Genomic DNA, 26,215 nt, shown 5'->3' with positions numbered 1-26,215 from the left:
CTCACTTCAGGCCTTAGAAATTAGTTAGGAATACAACTGTGATCCAGTTAATTGAACTAGTGTTTGATCAGTATGTGTTTTCCTTCCTTCTTGCCTCATGACAAAAACACAACAGCAAAAGTATGTTAATTTTTCAACTACCATCTTTAATATCTAAAATCTAACCTCTACATTTCTCCTGGGTTCTGACTTCTGACAGTATTAGCTGTGTTTTTATTGCATGTTTTTCTGACACCATTCAGAGCTTTTGGTAACACTAATAGGAAAGAGTTCCTCTTCTCCAGTTAATGTTCTGTGGAGGATGTAAGTAGACCTAGGCAGTCATCTTTGCCACTTCAAGGGCAATCTGTCTTAAAATAAGAGCCAAAAAGAAGGGCTCAATCCAAGTTTAAGAATATCCTATAGAAGAAACTATAGACTGCTTCTGTTCCTGTGATGCTTCATGACACTCCTGACTCCTGAAATAAAACCTAATCCCAAACTGTCTGTTTCCTCCCAGTTAACTTCATCCCATTTCTTTATTCATGCTACCCATTTAGCTTTCACTATTTGCTAAGCATTTTGGATGAAGGATGAAGAAAGAACTGTCTTCACCTTAAGGGAGTTACATTCAACCAGGTAAGTATACTTCATTTAAGTAAATTTCATAATCCAGGAAGGCACTGGTACAATAGGTACTGCATGGTGGGAACATGGAACCCAACTCTGAGGGTATCAAGAAGGCTTCATGGGAGAGAGAGTAGCATAGTCAAGTTTAAAATGCCTACCTCTACTTGCCATCAGGCACCACAGAAATTCTTTCTACTTAGTGTTTGCAGTCATTTCAACCATGTAAGCATTTCACTGCTCTTAGTAAAATTGACTGTGTGTTTGAGGACCAGAGCTCATCAGCTAGAGAAGTCGGGATGCCAAGAGAAGTTGAGCTTGAGGATAAACACAGAATTGAGCCTAGTAACCTGGCAGAATGCACTGTATCTCCTTAGGACCAACAAGCTTTAGAAGAATAAAGGGACAAAATGCATATAATCAAAAATATACTAAATACATGTCATATTGTATTAATATAATGTATCACATACTATGCATAATACATACACTGTGTATGCTCTACCCCATAAACTGTATGTGGTCCCATGTACAGTATTACATTTTTGTGTCTGCAAGGATGTATGTCTTCAAATAACAAGTAAACACCTTACATTTACTCCCTGGATAAATGATGAGCAGAAATTAGTCCATTATTATTATTTTTTCTTTCTTATACTGGATGCAGTTAGTGGAATTCCAATAAATTAAACACATGTAAGCTAACACCATTACAGCAAACCCTACTTAAAAGGGAGAAACTGTTGCCTGAAAATCTGCATTTTGCAGTGCTATGTAGTCCTTACCATGTGTATATCCAAGAGTCCTCCCCTGTACTTCATTAAAAGTGCTTACTTATTTATTATATAAAGCTGGAAGAGAATTATATTCTGGTTGCGTCCCTGTGCTGAGAATAAAACAGAAGAACATTTATAGAAAAGAGCTGTGGATCCAACAAGGAAGAAAGTAGAGCACTGCTGTCCAACAAAACTTTCTGCAAGCACAGAAATGTCCATTTCTGTGTCCAATACAGTAGCTATTAGCTATGTGTGGCTACTGAGCACTTGAAACGAGGCTGCTCTGACTGAGGAATTGAATTCTTAGTTGCACTGATTTAAATATACACGGACACATTTGGCTACTGGCTACCATACTGGACAGCAGAGCCTGTTAAGTCTTGAGCCAGACTAAATGTTGTAAACACAAAACCCACATGGCCCATATTCACATTTAAGGCTTATCATCTTTGGCCTTTACCATGTTTAAAAAGTGAGAGTCAACATTAGAAATATAGAGATTCAAAAAAAAGGAAATTTCTCAATTTTAAACATCTCTTGAAAAGGTTTTGTAGTAGTGGACCAGGACTCCTGGTCAGGGCTCAGAAGCAATCGTGACCAATGGATGGACTTCTGGCTAAATGTGGGACAGTCTCTCGTCATGATTCAATGTGTCTACATGTTGTTAAGGGCCACCTCTTTTAGTTTATTACCTGCCTGGTCCCCACTGATATTTGCATATTATACCCTGGTCAATCCAATATGTGATCCCTTGTAATGCTGAATGGCATTAGTTGAAGTGACCAGGGAACGTCCTATTTGGGGTCTTTAATCTTAGCAAATGATGGGCATATTTAACCCTATGAGAAGTCAGAGAAAATCCTTCCCATTTAAAAAATGTTATTAATACTTCCTCAGGGCAACCTCTTTCAGCACCATCGGCAATTACGACAAGACTGAATACTAATTAACCTTTAAATACAGGCTTTGGGGCTCAGGCGGGAAGATGCAAAAGAAGGAATAAAATTCTCAATTAAACCCTAAGATTAGTAATTTCTCTTGAGAATTTCTGAACTTTTGGATTTCTAATATGGCCAATTAAGAGTTCTTTTTACCCAGTGGGATAATAACAAAGACAAGATCTCTCATCAGAAAAGTTTGCCTCAGTCTACAAGAAAGGATCTGGGCTTTCAAAAGGATATTCCTTTACAAGACTCTTAGACTTTACTCTGAATCTTAGAGAATGTGTTTGTGTTGCCTTTAATTTATATTTTCACATGAACTGTTAATTTCCTCCTTAATATCTTTCTTTTCCCCTCCCTTCCTCCGTCCCCTCATTCTTTCCTCCCTCCTTCCCTTCTCTCTCTCTTATCTATGTGCTTGTATTTATAAATATTTACAAAAACATATCCTTTCTCTAACTTAACGTAAAAAAAAAAAAAAATCCCCATGTTAGATGGCTCACATGGTAAAGAATCTGCCCGCAATGCAGGAGACTCGGGTTCAATCCCTGGACTGGGAAGATCCCCTGGAGAATGAAATGGCTACCCACTCCAGTATTCTTGCCTGGAGAATTTGATGGACAGAGGAGCCTGGTGGGCTATAGTCCATAGGATGGCAAAGAGTTGGACACAACTGAGCGACTAACACTTTCTTTCACTTTCAAAATCATTACCTATTTGCACTATTTATTCATAATTTTTAAAGGATAGCAGAAAATAAGAGCCAGCAAGTGTTATTTTCTTCTGAAACAGGTAAAGGAATAATGCAGGATATTACTGGATTGACTATTAAAATCAAAAACTAGGAGAAAAATCAGGCCATAAGTGAAGGTAGTGTCTAAGTAGATGAGGTTATAATTACAACCCACTGTAGTCTATAATCCCATCTACTCATCAGCTTAATTACTTATTCAGATAACATGGATAATAAGGAATCATTGCTTATTATAGGAAAGCCTAATATTTTCACAGTGAAAAAAGGTTTCCTCATGCTTTTGCCAGGTCTCAATTTCTAGTAACTCTAAAGTGAAATTTTTTACTGGTCAGAAGTCTTAACTTCAGAGTATCTTTAGAGCTATAACGAAAGTGTTTTCTATTTGCCTATAAGCCAAATATTTTAAAACAATACCTAGCATGTAAAATTTCTTCATTTATCAAACTTAAACTGATTAATTTCAGTCACACATCTCCTATTTTCAGGTACAGATTTGTTTTTAAATGCAACATACAGTGTCTTAGGACATATAATAAAACATAAAAAGTACTGTGCAAATGGCCGAACTTTATCAATGTTTTATACGTTATCAGTTTATTTAAACACATATATCATGTCTATACAATAGCATTTTGTAAATACCTGGTACTTTAATTGTATTTACTCTAATTGTAATACACTGGAATTAAAATAAGTACCTGATAAATAAATAAACACAACAAAAAGATACTTTTGAATTTCTAAGCTCAGACTTCTTGCTGTTTGATTAAACTTTACCAACATAATTAATCTATTCATTTAGAAATAAAATCCTATATGACTATATCTTTTATCTTGACAAGTTTTCAGCTGAACACATTCGTCACCAAATTATTCGCAAGATAAAATGCCAGGAAATAACTTTACTGACAACAACCAAAAAAAAAAAAAAAAACCAGCCCACGCATGAGTCATTCACATGGATTTTTTAAAATATTTACAGTCATATCTAAAAGGATAATTTTCTATTTCAGGAAGAAACAAACAGATGCATTTAGAAAGTGTTAGAAGTCCTACAAAAACGCTGGTGAAAATGTTTCCAAGATAATGTCCTATTAAGTGGATCTGTTCATCTTCCCTCCAAAGAAGAAAATATTTCCACCTGTTGCATGTACTGTGTCTGATTAACTGACCAAGCTCACAAAATAGTTTCTTGTTTTATTTTAAATCATGTTAACAACTTTTCTCATTTCTATAGGTTAAGGAAGAGGCAGAGAGAAGAAAATCTTCTATCATCTCAGCCAATTCTGACCAGTAACCTGGATCATTACAATTATTGTGCTGAAAATGCTCAACAGGTGCTCAATATATATGCTGTTGAATACTGCTGACAGAAACTGACCTTTACTTGCAAATGCAAAAATACAAAGGTCTACTTTCTAACCTAAGGTTGACCCAAGTTAACAATGATTGTTGGCTGCTATTACCAACATGGGTTAAGAGAACAATAGGAGTTCAACAAGATCTACATCACTACTCAAAACACTAAGAATTTCATTAATAAAGGCTGAAGTCTGCTTGTTCTTCAGGTTATAGAAAAGGTTTTGCCAAGTGAAGGAGATTGTAAACAGGGAGTTTGAAACAAACGCTTGCAGTACTCAAGAGCATGCTATTTTCAAGGTGCCTCAGGCACTTTCTCATAGCCATTTAAATAAAAGCAGCATATCCTGTTTATAAATAATTCATCTCTTCATTAAAGTGGGTCCCCTGAGAACCCTAAAAGTAAAAATTGCTAATCCTGTATTATTTAGTAAAGTATATATCCATCACATCCAAATAAACTATCTTCACCTCCCCAAATATTATATTTTTATCTTAAGGTGATGAGAGTTCAGTTTTTTTTTTTTTCCTTATACCTTTCTGTGTTGTTAGAAGGTTTCTAGTGAACAAGTTATTATTTATATTATTTGAAAAATTGATACTTAGTATGACTTTAGTAGGGATATATTTTATTCTTCTACACTGTATGAACCTTCTAACACATACTCAGTAAAATAATAAAGGAAGAAGGATAGACGCTGTTACCTTTTTCTAAAACTGTGACTGCTACATACTTTTACAACATATTTAATTTCATCCACACAATGGATATGTTCCCAAAGACTACATGTAAATCCAAGTTTATACATTAATTTCTACCACAAATCAATGAAAAGACATCGCCTATTTAAGAGACTCTATCATGTTTTCTTTAATCAAGAATTCTTACTGTAAAGTAAACTATCAATCAAATATACAAAATATGGACCCAAATGTTTAGGGATGACTGTTGAATATAGCAGACAACTATAGCTTCGTGTACTATAACTTACTGATAGCATAAGTATACTGAAACAAAAAAATAAGTTCACAGTTGCCAAACTGCTTTTTCTTTACATGGATTTTCAAACTTCCCACTGTACCTGTAATGAGGTGAAGGGCTGCCTCGTGCTTCACAATTTAAAGTTATTTGTTTATCCTCTGAGCCAACAGGAAAAATGCTGTTGCTGGGTTCTTTGACAAACACTGGGCCCTGTAAGAGCAGCTCACCTATATGGGTAGAAGACATCCAAAAAATAATCATAATAAGTAAAAGGTACTGTACCAGCTGCACTCTAGAATTAAAGAAGAAAAGCAACCAACCAGTGTCTCTAGTGCTGTTTTAAAAACAAGGGAAGCAGACACTGCTTCTTCCCTTATCCACAAAGATGTAGGCTCTTTGCGGACAGACTCTTCCTTTATCCACAAAGATGCTCTGCAGGCACTGCGTTGTTTACAAGGCATCACTGGAGCTGTCCTTGCAACCTAGTAACACTTCTAAGAGAATGAAAACTACTCTCAAAACCACTGCCATATTAATAAGATTACTTAAAAGAATAAATAAGGCTGTTCTAATCACATTTTATAACATAAATTCTACCTAAATTATCATTGGTTAATTACCTGGTCTAGGAAGTCTTTCTGTCATAAGCCTCTTTACAAAACTAAAGCTGTATTCAAATACACTTGAATCCCTGAGTATTGTCTTTCTCATAATACTTGCCATGCATGCAAATCTGAGTGTTGACAATGTTATTTTGCATTCCAACCTCAAAACGCTCAATATTTGGTAGGATTTCCATTTGATTACTAGCAAATTGAAAAGAAGGATACAACACTGAACAAGTATCCTTTAAAAAGTGCTTTTATTTCCAGTTTTTTAAGAAATCTCCACACTGTTTTCCATAGCGGCTGTACTAGTTTGCATTCCCACCAACAGTGTAAGAGGGTTCCCTTTTCTCCACACCCTCTCCAGCATTTATTGCTTGTAGACTTTTGGATAGCAGCCATCCTGACTGGCGTGTAATGGTACCTCATTGTGGTTTTGATTTGCATTTCTCTAATAATGAGTGATGTTGAGCATCTTTTCATGTGTTTGTTAGCCATCTGTATGTCTTCTTTGGAGAAATGTCTGTTTAGTTCTTTGGCCCATTTTTTGATTGGGTCATTTATTTTTCTGGAATTGAGCTGCAGGAGTTGCTTGTCTATTTTTGAGATTAATCCTTTGTCTGTTTCTTCATTTGCTATTATTTTCTCCCAATCTGAGGGCTGTCTTTTCACCTTGCTTATAGTTTCCTTTGTAGTGCAAAAGCTTTTAAGTTTCATTAGGTCCCATTTGTTTAGTTTTGCTTTTATTTCCAATATTCTGGGAGGTGGGTCATAGAGGATCTTGCTGTGATTTATGTCGGAGAGTGTTTTGCCTATGTTCTCCTCTAGGAGTTTTATAGTTTCTGGTCTTACATTTAGATCTTTAATCCATTTTGAGTTTATTTTTGTGTATGGTGTTAGAAAGTGTTCTAGTTTCATTCTTTTGCAAGTGGTTGACCAGTTTTCCCAGCACCACTTGTTAAAGAGGTTGTCTTTTTTCCATTGTATATCCTTGCCTCCTTTGTCAAAGATAAGGTGTCCATAGGTTCGTGGATTTATCTCTGGGCTTTCTATTCTGTTCCACTGATCTATATTTCTGTCTTTGTGCCAGTACCACACTGTCTTGATGACTGTGGCTTTGTAGTAGAGTCTGAAGTCAGGCAGGTTGATTCCTCCAGTTCCATTCTTCTTTCTCAAGATTACTTTGTCTATTCGAGGTTTTTTGTATTTCCATACAAATTGTGATGACCCAGCAATCCCACTTCTGGGCATACACACTGAGGAAACCAGATCTGAAAGAGACACGTGCACCCCAATGTTCATCGCAGCACTGTTTATAATAGCCAGGACATGGAAGCAACCTAGATGCCCATCAGCAGATGAATGGATAAGGAAGCTGTGGTACATATACACCATGGAATATTACTCAGCCGTTAAAAAGAATTCATTTGAACCAGTCCTAATGAGATGGATGAAGCTGGAGCCCATTATACAGAGTGAAGTAAGCCAGAAAGATAAAGAACATTACAGCATACTAACACATATATATGGAATTTAGAAAGGTGATAACGATAACCCTATATGCAAAACAGAAAAAGAGACACAGAAATACAGAACAGACTTTTGAACTTTGTGGGAGAATGTGAGGGTGGGATATTTCAAAAGAACAGCATGTATACTATCTATGGTGAAACAGATCACCAGCCCAGGTGGGATGCATGAGACAAGTGCTCCGGCCTGGTGCACTGGGAAGACCCAGAGGAATCGGGTGGAGAGGGAGGTGGGAGGGGGGATCGGGATTGGGAATACATGTAAATCCATGGCTGATTCATATCAATGTATGACAAAACCCACTGGAAAAAAAAAATTAAAAAAAAAAAAGTGCTTTTACTTTGGTTAAGAGAACTTGAACTTTCTGAGAATTTCCACATATACACAACTAGAAACCTGTGTCTTTGTATGATGAATTTAAAAAGGAAAGAAGTAATGCCATCACTAACAGCTTATGCCACTGCAATTGTATGATCATTGGCAAAGCATTCTGAAAACAAACACATTCACAGGAAAAAATAAAAACACAACCAAACTCCTTACTCCTGTCTTGAAATGCTCAGTAAAACTGCAGGAAAAAAATAAATAAATAACCGGACTAAGAGACAAAGAGAACCCCTGAAGAGACGACAAAGAAAATGAGATGGAAAAGCATTAAAAAAGCCTAGAAACAATTTAGGCTACTTAAGTAGTAATAACATTATTACATTAACAAAAAATTTCCCATATTAACAGGAATGGTAAAATAACACACTACTGAAAATAATCATTGAAATGATGAAAAAGTTGCAATGAAAGCCACCATGTGAATTCTATGTGTCCACATCTGTTCTTTAACTTTCACAACGTTTTGTGAGGTAAGTACCGTAATTATTCCCAGTGTACAGAAGAGAAGTGTTGAGTCTAAAAGTGGGTATATGAAACATGCAAGTACACACAGCTTTTCAGAATGTGTAATTGATGATAGAAATGGCAGTCTGGGAACTGTGCAATCAAACTTCAAACTCTGGCTAACACTAGCACTCTTCCACCGAAACATCACCACACAGTTAACCTTACTATGGCCCACGATGATTTAAGAAAGTCGTGGGTTGTCCTCGGAAGTCCCTGGTTTTTATTTACATATAAGGGGAAAATGTCACAAGGAGGAAAAACGTCTTACTTTTCCTTTGGACAATCTCCTGAAGACAGGGATTTTGAAACAGGTACTAAACAGATAGCTCTTAATTAAAAAGAGCCAATGCTGTCATTTTCTTAAATTTTCCCCCTGAGTTTATTGCATAAAAGTAAAAAAGAAAAAAAAAAACAGTGTATCATTAATAATATTTATTGTCTTAGAAATTTGAATATATTTCTGTCTGTTACAATGTCTGCCTGTAAATATTTACAAAGAAGACAGATTTTTTCATAGTATTTTTTCTAGCGCAATGGTTTCTGAATATTTTGAGTGGCATGTATTTTATTCATTTAGGAGATGGTATAGCACTGTTGTCCTGACCAACTGATGTTCACAGGGCTTGGAAGCAATACTATATTAACATAATAGTGTACGTTTGAAACCAACAGGTAAGTTGTGGAAGGAAACCAACAAAAGGAAAATCGGGTATAGATAAAAAGGATGATTTCAATGAAAAAGAGAAGTGTTTTTAGAGAATCAACTTACAGTTACTAGGGTGAAGAAGGGTAAGAATAGATTGGGAGTTTAGGATTAATATGTACACACTGCTATATTTAAAACAGATAACCAACAAGGACATACTGCTAAAGAAAGATAAATAGAGGTGTTTTTAAAAAATTTTCCTACAAGTAACCACAATGAAAACACAAACATTCATCACAATTTAGTAAAAGTCAAATTCCCAAATGATGTTCTAATTCCTCTCTAGAGACTGCTATTAATTTAAGGTGACAGTATTAAATAATTAGAAGCATTTCTTTCTGAGACCCTTTTGAAAGAGGGGTGATAATAGCTAACTTGCTAACATTTATGAGCCAGGCACTGTACTCGGCCATTTACAAGCCTTGTCCCCCTTATGCCCAGGCTGCATTTGACCCATTGCCTACTTTCTGAGGTCCAGCTGCACCATCATCCTTGTCTTTGGCTCTCAGACACTCTGAACTTTGGGTTGATCTTCCTTCTTATTCTTGTGTTCTGGTTTCCTTTTGTCATTTAGAACTCAGCATAAATGTCATCTTCTCAGCTTAAATAAGACTGCCCCTCCCCCAACTATGTCATGACTCACCCCTCACTTCCACCAGTCACAGACATCAGCTGTGTATCTCACTATCTATAAATAATTAGACACATTTATATAAGTGCTTGCCATTTATTTTGTATCTAATTCATTGCTGCTCCTCCAACTCCGAGCATGGCAGCTATTCAATATCTGTCTGCTGAATGGATGATTAAGATGAAGAAATTCTCACAATAACTCAACATAAGACAGATATTATTTTACAGCTGGTGAATGATAAAGCTAAGGTTTTAATTTCAGAGCTTATATTCTCACATTATAGTTGTTTAGCCTCCCCAGAAGAAATGAGACCCAGAGAGGTTAAATAACCAACCACGGCAACACAGTTTTTGGCTGACAAACCTGGGATCACAGCCCAGTGGTCATATTATTGGTTTGTTTCTCTTTCCATCAAACCACACTGTTCTAAATAGGGCCAAAGGTGAAAACTAACCATCAACTTGCTTTGTCAACTTCAGTATTTCCTGATGATGGTCTTCCCAGGTGGTGCTAGTGGTAAAGAAGCTGCCTGCAATGCAGGAGACATGGGTTCAATCATTGGGTCGGGAAGATTTGCTGGAGAAGGAAATGGCAACCCACTCCAGCAGTCTTGCCTGGGAAACCTCACAGACAGAGGAGCCTGGCAGGTTACAGTCCATAGGGTCACAAAGAGTTGGACACGACTGAGCAATTGAGCACACAGCATTCCTGACGACACACTAGAGTTAACAGCCTCTGAGGCACATAGCAGACACGTCTGAAATTTAAGGCTCCTAAAGGCATTTCAGACCACCAGCAGCCATTCCAGAGTCTCCAACGACTCCTAAAATGTAAGTGCAAATAATAATCAAACATGACAGGTTGGTTCATGCTTTACATTCAGAAAAGAGACATAGGCCACTCAATCTTATTTCCCCGGAATAAAATCGGTGATGAGAGATGCTGGGTTATAATATTCTAGTCTTCTGCTAGCAATATAAGCTTAAAAGGAAAAAAAATTCTGAGGTCTTCACTAACCTAAAGGAAATTATCCAACAGTTTTTTCAAAGCTAATTTTGATCCTCCAAAGTACAAAATCTTGACTATTCACACAGATGCTCATTAGCAGCAGAAAGCAGTTTGACTGAAAACAGAAGGGGGCTTCATGCCTAACTAAAGGGATTCAATGTAACATTTAGATTGATGCTTAACTTTACTTTTTGTGACAGGGGCATTTTTTGATATGTTGGCCTGGCTCCCAAGCTCCATTTTAAGTTTACAACCTAAAATAAAGGGCATATAACATTTCCGAACAGGACTAATAAGTTGAAAAATCCAATCCTGGAGGTGTGTCCCCCCTCCTCCAAACACCCAGAGGCTACGAGGAATAACTGCCTTTGAATGTAAGTACAAGCTTTATGAGCTCCTAAGGTAATGTCACTAAAAGATCAAACTGTGGCAAATCAATTCTAACGGTCATACTCTATACAATTTTTATGAAGAATGACAGAGAGAAACAGACAAAGGATTGCAGGCAGTTGCATTACTTTTACTAGAAGAAATGAAAATCCTAAAAGACTGTAATGTTACTCCTGAATTTCACACAGAAAAGGAAAGCATATTCCCCATTTCCTCTTGCAGACTTGCAGCATAGGTACACAGCACAAAACAGGAGGAAACAAAGAAGGTCAATCCAAAAGGGAGCTAGGATGGTAGTGCTATTTAAGGAAGAATTTAAGAGACAGTGGATCTAGAAAGGAATATTCAATGTATTTAAAAGAGATACTCAACCCAAACAGAAGGATGTCTAGTGCAAGTCAGAGAAAGAAAAAAAAATAAATGCCACCAATGATATGGGATCTATATAACAAGCCCTACTATTCCACAGGAAAGGAAATTTAAGATGGAAAGAAACACTTTGTAGCAGTGGGACATCACCATTGATTTTGGCATTGGTGGCTTACAGTTAGAAAATGCTAGGAAAAAAAAGGCAAGAAATGATTGAAATACAATTTCATTAATATTCTTCCAAAGTCAGGAAAGGCCAAAAATTTCAATATGATGATTTATTTCTTTAACAAATATCTGAATGCCAGACATGTGCACCACATGAAAAACTAGCTGTGGCAGATACTGTTGGTTGTCTACGCAACAGTTCTTCCATAACTGTTTTCCCTGCCAACAGAACTTTCACCTGAGATATGAAAAGCACCAGATATAGTACCTTTCCAGATCTCTGTAGTTTCTGCCTGGGGAGCAGGGTAAACAGCGGGGATTAACTTATGAGACCAGTAACACCCACAAACGGGTATATTAGTTTGCTAGGTCTGCCATAACAGAGTACCACAAACTGGGTTGTTTAAAAAACAGAACTTAACTCATCTCACAGTCTGCTGCTGCTACTGCTAAGTCACTTCAGTCGTGTCCGACTCTGTGCGACCCCATCCCTGGGATTCTCCAGGCAAGAACACTGGAGTGGGTTGCCATTTCCTTCTCCAATGCATAAAAGTGAAAAGTGAAAGTGAAGTCGCTCAGTCATGTCCGACTCTTCGCGACCCCATGGACTGCAGCCTACCAGGCTCCTCCGTCCATGGGATTTTCCAGGCAAGAGTACTGGAGTGGGTTGGCATTGCCTTCTCCATCTCACAGTCTAGAGACTAGAATTTTGAAATCAAGGTGTGGGCAGGGTTGAATTCACCGGAAGGCCCTAAGATGAGTTCCAGGCCTGTCTCCTTGGCTTGCCGGTGGCCACCTTCTCTCTGCATCTCTTCACCACATCTTCCCTCTGTGTGCGTGTTTATGCCTGAATTCTAACACCTACCCCCTTAATCAGGATACAGTCATAACGGATTAGGGTCCGCCCTAATGATCTCATCTTCAAAAATGATATCTGCAATGACCCTGTGTCCAAATAAGGTCACGTTCTGAGGTCCTAAGGATTAGAGGTTCAACACACAAATATTCAGGCAATACAATTCAACCAGTAACAAGTGAAGTGAAAGTTGCTCAGTCATGTCCAACTCTTTGCAACCCCATGGACTATACAGTCCATGGAATTCTCTAGGCCAGAACACTGGAGTGGGTAGCCTTTCCCTTCTCGAGGGGATCTTCCCAACCCAGGGATTGAACCCAGGTCTCCCACATCGCAGGCGGATTCTTTACCAGCTGAGCCACAAGAGGTAGAGGAAAATCTGCTAGGATCTTCTAGAAAAGAGCCCTCACATCCTTGAGCTCTTGAATCAATATGAACTACATTAACTCTAAACGTTATGTGTTGGAAAAATAAACCTTTAATGCATTGCTGTCACCTGCAGCTGAATTTACTGTCACCCACACACTAAAAAAAGGGGGGGGAAGACAATACAGCATACTTTAGATGAGAAAGGCCAATAAAATGTTTATGAAGAATAGCTAATTCATCCATTTTCCATATTGGAAATGCTATCAAGCAATTAGGTTAAAAGGAAAAATGTTGGAGCATGACATATATTTGGTGTAGTACAGCATGACAGAGAAACTGATAAAAATTCTTTAAATTGTAAGTTAACAGCTTACTACATGATTTGCTCAATCTTTACTTCATGCTTCATTCATACCCAGAAATGGAAAAACTGCAAGGGAAGCAGTGCTCAATAGTTAGAGAATTAGAACTGAAAGCAGCTGTTTGAGCTTTACAAGTACTAGAAATAAATGTTCACATAAATGAATGTTCTTCCATAAAGTGGCAGATCCTTTTCAATGCAGGAAAAAGTTTTTTAGCCAAAAACTGCATTTTTCCTCTCACTGCAACCTGCCTAAAAAAAAAGTAATAAGTCTCACACTCAGACACATTTATGTACATAACAGTCTTGTTTAAGGTTAAATATCTGGATTTTGGCACTTCAGTAAACCAATCACAGATTTTGATGGAAGATAGCATCTATTTTACTGGATGGATTAACATTCAATATAGAACATAGCTAAGTAATATTAGAGAACTTGGGTATATTTCTGAGACTATCTGATATTTCATCTTGATGCTTTTAATCCAATGGCTGTATTTCTGATTTGTGGAATGTTCTTTACATTTGAAAGATGTTTAAACAATTTAGAGTCATGACAAGAAATAATGTACTGCGAACAAAACAAACATATGGGGGATAAGTCAAAGTCTTTGTAGATTAGAATGCTATCATAATACTGTCCCTTGCTTCATTTAAATACACTACTGTCTTTTTATGAATGTGAGTTTTAGTGCTTTTGAATCTCTTTGACATATTTCCATAATACCCAGTCCATAATTATACCTTTCTTGATAGATGGCTTAATAGCAACTCAACATGATAAATATGTTACAAGGCTATTGAAAGACATAGCGTGCAATGTGTACAATACACTCAGGAGTACACAATCTATGGCTCATTTATTCAAAATGAAAAAAAAAAAACACTTATATTCCTGCTTTCTATTATACCAACTTCCACTGAATATCTTTGAAGTATGCAAATTCACAAGGTTCTCTCCAACCATGTTGAATTGAAAAGACTTCATTATTTCATTAATCAATTAAAAAAACAAAACAAAACATTTCTTTAGTAAACTTCTCTTGGAGAGTTTAATAGAGTTGGTTGTATTTGTGGTTTCTATTCTTTACCAAAGAGATTGGGTCAAGGCTCTCTGGGGCTCAGGCATGATTCTCTTTGTGTATTTTAATAAGGATGTTTCATATCAAACTCTAGTGGAAGGCTATTGTTTCTATGAAAAAATAATTATACAATAAAAAATCCCTATTATAAAATGGTTATAATGGAGAAGCTATTAAGAAGTAATATAAACCAGTGATTGCATTTTGTAGTATTCTTGCAGCTGTAATCTCATAAAGTAGAAGACAGAAAACTCTTTTCTTGCCTGCACATCAGCAAGCAGAAGCAGGAACTGTATCTGTAAACATCTGAGCATATGAGATACCATCTAGTTCCCTCTTCCCATTTCTTTTCCCAAACAGGGACTTGCTTTTATATTTCTAGACCATAAGTGGGGAAGTAAACTGGGTTATCGGGGAGGTACAGAGATCAAAGAAAGCAAGACAATGAACAGCAACTCCCAAAACTGTGTATCTGGAACTATGGGGTATTCTTGGGTGAGTCTCAGAGTTGTAGAAACATGAATAGTTGTAGAAACTTTTTATCATGATTTATTGTAGATACAGTGTGCATGTGTATATACTCACATACACAACTGATTAAAAAGTTTCTTGAAATAGTACTAATTCTTACTGCATGCTGAATCATAATTCTATTCTATTTCATTTTCTACCCCTAATTTGATAATCCATGGTCTAGAAGCATCCTTTCTTGTCCCCAGAGTCCAAGATTACTATTTTGTGGGAGGGGAGTAAAATTGTAATGATTGCAAGGTATTTCTTTCATTTCCTTCACTTAAGAATCTTGGCAATGAAGGAAAAGTACAAACCACATTCAACATGGAGTTTCTGTGGTCCCAAGATGTAGTGGTGACAAGTAAGCCTTCTCCAAATCTGTGAAATCATTGTATCTGTAGGCTTGGGAAGAACAAACAGTATTGTGTCCTGCTGGTAGTCAAATGGAGGAAATAAATTTTACTCTGAAAAACATAGTTTCTCAGTTCTGTATAATATAGAGAAAAATCCTTCATCATAAATACTTCATATAAACACATGCACAGTCTCAAAAGTTAACAAATAAAAAAATAAACATTGAGGATCCGGCCCTACTTTGCATCCACCAAGCTACGTAATTCTAAGTGAATATTAAATACTGAATAAAAAATAGTACTCATTTGAACATTATTGCTACTTTTAATATTGATATAGATTATAAATAATATACCTAAGGGTTAGTAAGGATGAGTTATATCTCTCTAGAATTTTGGTAGCACCATCCTGAAGAACATCTTACTGATATGCATGAGAAGTTACAGGCTACCCAGGGTGGCTCAGTGGTAAAGAATGTGACTGGCAATGCAGGAGATGTGGGTTTGATCCTTGGCCTGGGAAGATAACACAGAGAAGGAAATGGCAAGCCACTCCAGCATTCTTGTCTGGGAAATCCCAGGGATAGTGGGGCCTGGTGGGCTACAGTCCATAGGGTCACAAAGTCAGACATGACTTAGTGACTAAAAAAATAACATGAGAAAGCTACAGTCATTTAGGAAGTCTAAAGAAAGTCACTAAATTATTTCATTATTTCTTCCTCCATGTAAACATTTAGTAGCAATCTTTTCCCATTGTGAATTATTAGAACAATTTTCTATGTTTTATTCATCACAATTTCCTTAGTGTACTACATATTACCTTCACTTATTTTTCACTCATAACTCCTCCATCACCAGTCTTTAAACTTTTAGAAGACAATGACTATATTCAACATATATTTACCCCCTAAACATCCCTATCATATTGTATACATTGGATAATTTGATAAATTAGTATTTAAAGGAAATGAGTCTGTTTATGGTTCATTGCAAATGGCTTTAACTTACAAAATGTTAATAGAGGATCAAAAGAAAGAACACAGCCATTCTCAGGATAAATCTATAAGCAAATACTCTATCTCCAGCTGGAATATGCGTATCTAACTGAAAAATAATTCACTTTGTGAAAATAGGAGCTTATTCCTATAAGCTAATTGAATGATACCATCATTATGCTTTTACAGTAGTTGTTGTTTAGTCACAAAGTCAACTCTGACTCTGAGAACTCATGAACTGCAGCACTCCAGGCTCCTCTGTCCTCCACTATTTCCCAGAGTTTGCTCAAATTCATGTCCACTGAGTTGGTGATGCTATCTAACCATTTCATCCTCTGCCACATCCTTCTGCTCCTGTCCTCAATCTTTACCATCATCAAGGTCTTTTTCAATGAGTCAGCTCTTCGCATCAGGTGGCCAAAGTACTGGAGCTTCACCTTTAGCATCAGTCCTTTCAATGAATATTAAGGGTTGATTTCTTTAGGACTGACTGGTTTGATCTGCTTGGAGGCAAGGGACTCTCAAGAGTCTCCTCTAGCACCACAATTTAAAGGCATTAATTCTTTGGCACTTAGCCTTCTTTATGGTCCACCTCTCACACCCATATGTAACAATTTGACTATACAGACCTTTGTCAGCAAAATGATGTCTCTGCTTTTTAATATACTGTCTAGGTTTGTCATAACTTTATTTCTTTTTCTTTTAATTGGAGGCTAATTACTTTACAATATTGTGGTGGTTTTGCCATACATTCACATGAATCAGCCATGGGTGTACATGTGTTCCCCATCCTGAACCCCCCTCCCATCTTCCTCCCCATCCCATCCTCCAGGGTCATCCCAGTGCACCAGCCCTGAGCACTTGTCTCATGCATCAAACCTGGGATGGCGATCTGTTTCACATATGTTAATATACATATTCCAATGCTATTCTCTCAAATCATCCCACCCTCACCTTCTCCCACAGAGTCCAACAGTCTGTTCTTTACATCTGTGTCTCTTTTGCTGTCTTGCATATAGGGTCATCATAAAGATTACCATCTTTCTAAATTCCATGTATATGCATTAATATACTGTATTGGTGTTTTTCTTTCTGACTTACTTTGCTCTGTATAATGCCATAACTTTCAAGGGGCAAGTGTCTTAAATTTCGTGGCTACAGTCACCATCCACAGTGATTCTGGAGCCCAAGGGAAGAAAATCTGTCACTGCTTCCACTTTTTTTCCTTCTATTTGCCATAAAGTGATGGTACCATATGCCATGATCTTAGTTTTTTTAATGCTGAGTTTCAAACTACCTTTCTCACTCTTTTCTTTCACCCTCATCAAGGGGCTCTTTAGTTCCTTTTCAGTTTCTGCCATTAGATTGGTATCACCTGCATATCTGAGGTTGTTGATATTTCTCCCAGAAATCTTGATTCCAGCTTGTGATTCATCCAGCCCAGCACTTCACATGTATACCCTACACAGAAGTTAAGTAAATAGGGTGACAGTATAACAGATCATCACACTCCTTTTCCAATTTGGAACCAGTCAACTGTTCCATGTCCAATTCTGTTGCTTCTTGACCCTCATTCAGGTTTCTCCCAAGACAGGTAAGGTAGTCTGGTATTCCCATCTCTTGAAGAATTTTCCATAGTTTGCTATAATCCACACAGTCAACGGCTTAAATGCAGTCAATGAAGCAGAAGCAGATGTTTCTGTGGAATTCTCTTGCTTTCTCCATGATCCAACGAATGTTGGCAGTTTGATCCCTGGTTCCTCTGCCTTTTCTAAATGCAGTTTGTACATCTGGAAATTCTTGGTTCACATAATGCTGAAGCCTAAATTGAAGGACTCTGAGCATAATCTTGCTAGCATGTGAAATGAGAACAATTGTCCAGTACTTTGAAGATTCTTTGGCCTTGCCTTTCTTCGGAATTAGAATAAAAACTGACTTTTCCCAGTCCTGTGACCACTGCTGAGTTTTCCACATTTCTGACATAATGAGTAGAGCAGTTTAATGGCATCATCTTTTAGGATTTTAAATAGCTCAGCTAGAATTCCATCACCTCCACTAGCTTTGTTCATAGTAATGCTTCCTAAGGCTCACTCGACTTCACACTCCAGGATCTAGGTGAATGATCACACCATTTTGGTTATCCATATTATTAAGACATCTTTTGTATAGTTCTGTGTATTCTTGCCACCTCTTGTTAATTTTCTCTACTTCTGTTAGGTCCTTATCGTTTTTGGCCTTTATCATGCCCATTCTTACATGAAATATTCCCTTAGCATCTCTAACTTTCTTGAAGAGATCTCTAGTCTTTCCCATTCTATTGTTTTCCTCTACTCCTTTGCACTGTTCATTTAAGAAGGGCTTCTTATCTCTCTTTTTTATTCTCTGGAACTCTTCATTCAGTTGCTTGTATCTTTCCCTTTCTTACAGTAGAAGCATTCATTATTATTGGGTGGCTATTTCTGTTTGGACAATTTGTAGGATCTTGGCCATCTACATTACACACACTCCTTTGCAGTACTGAGAATACAAACACTACACAGGAGTTGTTTTCCTAAAGCCACACATGAAGAGCACTTTAAAAGCAACAACACTTTATTAGTAATCTAGTTTATAAATTGAGTGATGAAGCAAAGTCCCCTTTCTGAATTTTAATGACTCTTCAGAATAGTCACCAGAATCATTTAAAAAAAAATTGAGCTTTTGGTGGGCTGTTTATTACCCAGATATCTAAGGACGTTTTCTATGCTTAATGTTATTTTTAAGAGGGGTTTCAAGAGGATTTCAAAATATCAGCATTGGCAGAAGTCTGACCATTCCATGGGATGGATCTGTTTGCAGAACACCACCAGATCTGTGATACATTGATATCTGGATCTGTGACACACGTGAATCACAAATTTCCTTAACACATAATCAGCCTTTAGTCTAAATCTTTAGGCTAAATTCTTCAGTTGAGTCCCTCAGTCATGTTCGACTCTTTGCAACCCCATGGACTGCAGCATGCCAGGCCTCCCTGTCTATCACCAACTCCCAGAGTTTACTCAAACTCATGTCCATCGAGTCGGTGATGCCATCCAACCAACTCATCCTCTGTCATCCCCTTCTCCCACTTTCAATCTTCCCCAGCATCAAGGTCTTTCCAATAAGCCAGTTCTTCACATCAGATGGCCAAAGTATTGGAGTTTCAGCTTCAGCATCAGTCCTTCCAATGAATATTTCAGGGATGACTTTCTTTAGGATGGAATGGTTGGATCTCTTTGCAGTCCAAGGGACTCTCAAAGAGTCTTCTCCAATACCACAGCTCAAAAGCATCAATTCTTCAGCATTCAGCTTTCTTGATAGTCCAACTCTCACATCCATACATGACTACTGGAAAAACCATAGCCTTGACTAGATGGACTTTTGTTGGTAAAGTAATGTGTCTACCTTTTAATATGCTGTCTAGGTTGGTCACAACTTTTCTTCCAAGGAGCAAACGTCTTTTAATTTCATGGCTGCAGTCACCACATGCAGTGATTTTGGAGCCCCCCAAACATAAAGTCTGTCACTGTTTCCACTGTTTCCCCATCTATTTGCCATGAAGTGATGGGACCAGATGCCATGATTTAAGTTTTCTGAATGTTGAGTTTTAAGCCAACTTTTTCATTCTCCTTTTTCACCCTCATCAAGAGGCTCTTTAGTTCTTTGCTTTCTGCCGTAAGGGTGGTGTCATCTGCAGATGTGAGGTTACTGATATTTCTCTCGGCAATCTTCATTCTAGCTGGTGCTTCATCCAGTCCAGCGTTTCTCACGATGTACTCTGCATATAAGTTAAATAAGCAGGGTGACAATATACAGTCTTGATGTACTTTAGTCTAAATCTTCTAAGGTTAGAGTGGGATGTTAGGATTTCAATCAGCCACCTGTTGAATGCCTGAACACACTCCACATTTCTCTTTACCTCAGAATTTGAGCTTTACTGAGGAAGTCACGTTTGCTTTTCAGATAGAACCCGAGCTAGATTGTCTTTCCGGGGTTCTGCAGATCTGTGATTCTTTAATTATATGGTGCTTGTATGATGTGACCCATCATATATATTTGGAATCTTTAGTGTGACTTCATTTAAAAATCAAAATGTATTAGGTATAAAGTCAAAATTCACCTTTAAAAAACAATCGCAGGTCTAGCAATACTAGGCCTTCTCTGTCTCCTGGCTCTCCCTGTCTGGGCTCTGTCACAGAGACAGAGCACATTCTCAGCGTCCCCTGAAGGCAGTCCTGCAGGCAGTAACACATTCAGGGCTGTCAGTAAGACTGTCATCTATAATTATATGCAGAATAACTGTGTTTACTAAATAAGCTATCTTTAATTGACTGATGCCATTCTTCTGTCTGGAATGTTTCCTCAGTCTGTCCTTTAAGACACAGAGTCTTATTTTGATACTCCAGCCAAAATTAACTCCACTTTATCAGAAATTCAATGGAGTGTACTGGATTATAGCTCTCCAAAAGCCTCTATATTTTAGTAGTTTCCATGCAGGTTTCCTTCTTTTTCCTCAACCTACTGCCTTTTTATTCCCTTAGAGCATACAGCAAAATACCTTGCCCATGATAGCATAAGTGTTTGATTAAAAAATGATCTGAAAGAAACATGTATTTATGCTTTAGAACTGGGATCAGAAAACTATGGCCCATTGGTCAAATTCAACAGCCATCTGTTATGTTATGACCTGTGAATCAAAAATATAATATTCCATGACACATGAAAAATATATGAAATTCAAATTTCAGTGTCCATAAATAAGGTGTCACTGGAACACAGCCAGGTACTATCTATGGCTGCTTTCGTATTACAGTGACAGAGATGGGTAGTCATGACAGAGACCATATGGAATGAAAAGCCCAAAATACATCCTATCTGAACATTCTATTAAAAAGTATGCTGACCACGGCTTTAGGAAGAGCCACGTCTGTTAGCAGAACAGCGACTTTGCCTTGTGAGAACCAAGATTTATTTTGTAATACTTCTATCTAGGTTTAGGAAGTCATTTTAGCTCTCAGAGTCCCTGAATTCTCTACTGCTATACAGGAATGATACCAATATTATAGGGCTTTTGATGCAAAGATAAGCAAAAAATTTTAATATAGCAAGCAGCAGTGTCATAAATGGTATTGTTACTGTATTTATTTATTTTTTTTTGCCTAGCTCTCATGTCAAATGTTTAATTATCTCTGGTTGAGGACTAGTAATTTATGAGAAGGTAGCCTAATAAATGACTTCATTCATTAGAGTCTCACATCTACATGGCATGAAAAATAGGACGAAATTTTCCTTATCTTCATGATGGTTGTGAATACCGGCACCTGTGTTCACTTACCTGGTTTGAGCAAATAATTGCAAGTATTATGCCAAAGACAAAAGGTGCCTGTGGAGGGTGATTACTTCAAAAAGTTTTAAAATACGGAATCTTCATGACAAGCATGACATCAATTCTCACTGAGAGACAATTCTCCAACAAGTATTTACTTTCTACTCTGTCTTCAAATAATTACTCACCAATGAAGTGTCAATGGAAAACTCAACAAGGTAACAGCAAAGAGCATTCAAAAACCCCATGAAGCAGAAAAAAAAAAACACGGAATTCTCTTATATTGCTGTTAGCAGGATGTGTATCTTCTCTCTTCTCCCATAATAGAAATAACTGCCACAGCACTGAGGATCCTCATTTTACTTCGCTGTGTAATCAAGCACATAAAAAAGGCTTGTGTGGCATTGAATATGCTATAGTAAATATTATTTCTTAACTAAAAGATAGATGGGCACTCAGAAACCCATGCATCACATTGTTCAACATCCAATATTTCATAATTACCGACATAATTATGCCCTGCATGTGACCACTTTTCTATATTTCTTATACATATGTTTGAGTTTAAATATCATGTGCGAGAGTGTGCACACACACATACTCATGAGATCAGAATGAAAAGCTGTTTTCCTATAGAGTCAAAAAGTCAAAGTATATTAAAATCCTGTGAAAGAATATGTAGTTTTGCAAGTCTTAGGTGTAGACTAAAATTCCAGGAGTCCTACTACAAAAACTTAATGCTAGTATAAAAATGCACACACATAAAAAAAACACAAAACTGCCATCCCTCTTTAAACCTACCTAGGTGGCACATGAGACTGCCCTTTGTGTGGTACAGATTCTTAAAACAAGAGACTGTATGCTGCCACAGTGAACAAGGAAGAACAGGGAAATTCTGTTCCCAGTATTCATGTGTTCTCTGAATAACTGTTGAAACTTATCAATGTCCCATGTCCATAGGCAGCAGCAATCAATGTCACAATGGTAGCGACCAATCCCAGCACTGCCTGGATGCCTTAAGTCCAGCCAACAGTATCCTTCACCATCTCTTCTTGCTTGTAGGATTAGAGGAGCAAATGAAGTTCACATGCTTGGAATTAACAATTGAATTAGTCATCAGAGCCACTCAAAATAGCAGCTTACAAATTCCACTCTCAAGTTCTTAAAAAAAAAAAAAAAGTGAATTAAGTCATGGGTTCAGAGAATGTGAACTCATGAGTCACCACACCATCTCACACCATCCCTTAAGTTTTCTTTCTTGACTACAGATGACGGGGCCCTCAGTGACTTATATACAGGAAGTACAAGAAAAGAGCCACTTCTTCCTTGAAATAGCCTCCCAAAGTCACTCAACACAAGCCAGGCATCAGATCTACCTGAGAAAGCCCTCCTTTCTTTCTTTTTTTTTTTTAACTGTCCTTTTAGTTAAAAGGAACAAACTGCCTCCTGTTTAAGTGACAGGTGGGAACATTACCTTTGTCTCCAGCAATCTCATAAATAAGTAAACCTAACTGGTAACTCTTATCCTACTAAGATAAGAGCTTAATTCCTCAGCTGCCAGGCAGAAGTTGGAAGAGGAAACACATTTACACTGGTAAATCAAGTAGGGATACAGTAGATTGTTTTGTCCTTCCCTTTTTTTGCCAAGATCAAGTTTGTTGTTTTCCTCCTTTTAACACAAGAAATGCCCAAAATACAGTCTAACCAAATAGCAGTGTTTCACATTCAACAGATGCTTTTCAAAATGAATGGAACATTGAACAAACATTTTATTATCAGAATACTTTAATCTTAACCTTCTAACATGGAATTTTATAAGTAGAAGTATCGCAGTAATGAAAAACTGCACAACTGCTTTGGTAACGCAATGGCAGTTATTTCAGGCTCCAATTATTATGTCATTTACTTGAAAGATAAAAGAAATAATAAATAAAAAAGGCTGTTGAACAATTATATTTATCTACTGAGGGACAAATAAATTCTAACATTTCAGCCATTTACAAATGTCACTTGCCTTCTCATTTTCACTGACAACCTTCAAAGAAATAAATGTGTTCCTTGTGGGCATTGTTAGTCACCCTTCAGTAAAAAACAAAAGAAAACTGGCAATCACTGGACAAATACCAACCAAAAAAAAACGGCTAAACCTCCACTGTTGGCAAATAAAACCTCCAAAAGTTGTTCAATAATGTGATAGGGCTTTAAGCTTATGGAAAGCTATATCAGAACAGATAAAATGTCTATCTTCTCCTATAGTTTCTTCAAATTATACACACAGAAACTTATACATGTAAAGATGTATCCAAAAAAAAAAAAAAAGATGTATCCATAATTCAATTGCTCCCTACCACATACTGTTCTCATTAAATAATTTTAAATTTAAAAATATTTTTATGTAAAATAACATCTAGTGCTGCATGCATTGCCTGGTGGCTCAGATGGTACAGAATCTGCCTGCAGTGCAGGAGACCCAGATTTGACCCCTAGGCCGGGAAGATCCCCTGGAGAAGGGAATAGCAACTCACTCTAGTACTCTTGCCTGGAGAATTCCATGGACAGAGAAGCCTGGCAGGCTTCAGTCCATGGGGTGGCAGAAAGTCAGGCATGACTGAGCAACTAATCACAGAGCGCTGCATGTCTACTCACAGAGTTCTGTCTCTTGACACTGTCTCAAACTTAAAGTGAGGACTGGTGTTCAAAGAAAGAGACGTGCAGAAGTGAAGATAAATGGGATCTGTATGATCTTTGGTGAGAAGGAAGTATAGACAGGGCACCTTAAGGATCATTAACAAAATGGAACAAGCAGCCAGGCCACTTCCCCTATTAAAATATGCAGCAGTTTTTTGTGTGAGAATTTTCCTTTGAAAGTAATATGGATGAAAAAACGGTCCCTCTGCATGGACATTTTCTTATGACCAAGTTATGCATGTACGGAAACAGGGAGGGTACTGGGGTGTGGTTGACACTTGAAAAGATGAATGGCCAGTGGCAGGTGGTCCTCGGAAGTGAAGAAAAGGATCTCTGTGGAATACCTGTCGGATTCTTTTACTACCACGGGAACCAAATGATGTATTAAGCAAAAGAAAAAGAAGTTTTTTTTGTTGTTGTTGTTGTTTTATTAGTTGGAGGCTAATTACTTCACAACATTTCAGTGGGTTTTGTCATACATTGATATGAATCAGCCATAGAGTTACACGTATTCCCCATCCCGATCCCCCCTCCCACCTCCCTCTCCACCCGAAAAAGAAGTTTTAAAACTGAGATAAAACGAAAGACAGAAAGTATGTGAGAAGGCTTCACTGATGGCTCAGTGGTATAGGATCTGCCTGCCAATGCAGAAGACAGGGGTTCAATCCCTGGTCCAGTACGATGCCACCTGTCATGGAGCAAGTAACTCCAGGTGCCACAACCACTGAGCCCATGTACCACAACTACTGAAGTCCATGTGTCCTAGAGCCAGTGCTCCACAACAAGAGAAGCCACCACAACGAGAAGCCTGTGCACCGTAACTACAGAGCAGCCTCTGCTTGCCACAGCTAGATCAAAGCCCACATGCATGTAGCAATGAACACCCAGCACAGTCATAAACAAACAAATAAATAAAATGATGTGGGAATTACAGAAACATGTACTAAAACACCTTGCACAGTACTTAGCACCGAGGACAGCCAAGCAATGATGGTCATAATTTTTGTGTAAGCTCAGAGGCACTGACAACTGATATTTGTGAGGAAATGGCTGATTTCCGCACTGGCAGGAATTTCCAATCAGGCTCACATGCTGATCAGCGAGACGCCACAGACACAGTATAGAGGATACACACAGCACACTCAAGAACCCAACTCCCAACACTCTGGGATGGGCGGGATGAATCAGCAGTCACTTGAAGCAATACACATTAGTGTGTGTCCACAACCTATTCCAGAAAAGCACTTGACAGTCCTCAAGAGGGAAAGAAAAGGAGATTAAACACAGAGGCCAGGGCTAGAATTTTATTAGCAACAACAATGTGATCCCTCAGCCAGCTGGCCCATCAAGGCAATTCTAAGCGAGCTAATACCAATTAAGCCTCACACTTTTTGAATTCAAAGTGGCTCTACGTCATAGGCACCATTTTCCTTTCAGCAGCCCAGTCTCTCTAGGGCAACACTTTCTGTCCATTCATTTCAAGTCATGTCTGACTCTGCGACCCAGTGAACTATAGCCTACCAAGCTCCTCAGTCCATGGGATTCTCCAAGCAAGAATACTGGAGTGGGTAGTATACTTTCTCCAGAAGGTCTTCCCAACCCAGAGACTGAACTCAGGTCTTCTGAAATGCAGGCAGATTCTTTACCGTCAGAGCCACCAGGGAAGCCTAGTTTTCTTAAATAGGATCCTAAACCTGCAGCCACGAAATTAAATGATATTTGCTTCTTGGAAGAATAGTTATGTCAAACCTAGACAGCATATTAAAAAGCAGAGATGTTACTTTGCTGACAAAGGTCCATATAGTCAAAACTATGGTTATTCCAGTAGTCATGTATGAATGTGAGTGTTGGACAATAAAGAAGGCTTAACACCAAAGAACTGATGCTTTGAACTGTGGTGTTGGAGAAGACTCTTGAGAGTCTCCTGGA

At 37.8% G+C, this 26,215-nt stretch overlaps 1 protein-coding gene across 1 annotated transcript in view; it reads right to left on the bottom strand.

Annotated features, from left to right (window-relative positions):
• Positions 1–26,215, bottom strand: part of CNTN3 (contactin 3) — a 393,558-nt gene that overhangs the window by 258,977 nt on the left and 108,366 nt on the right. The window contains exon 4 of the mRNA XM_043886672.1: positions 5,519–5,645. Within this exon, the coding sequence (XP_043742607.1) occupies positions 5,519–5,645 (127 nt within the window). The remainder of the gene's footprint in view (positions 1–5,518; positions 5,646–26,215) is intronic.

Source organism: Cervus elaphus, chromosome 24 (assembly GCF_910594005.1).
Source record: "Cervus elaphus chromosome 24, mCerEla1.1, whole genome shotgun sequence".
NCBI classification, from domain to species: Eukaryota; Metazoa; Chordata; class Mammalia; order Artiodactyla; family Cervidae; genus Cervus; species Cervus elaphus.
The sequence above is the reverse complement of the archived record's forward strand: the minus strand, read 5'-3'. Positions and strand labels throughout refer to the sequence as shown.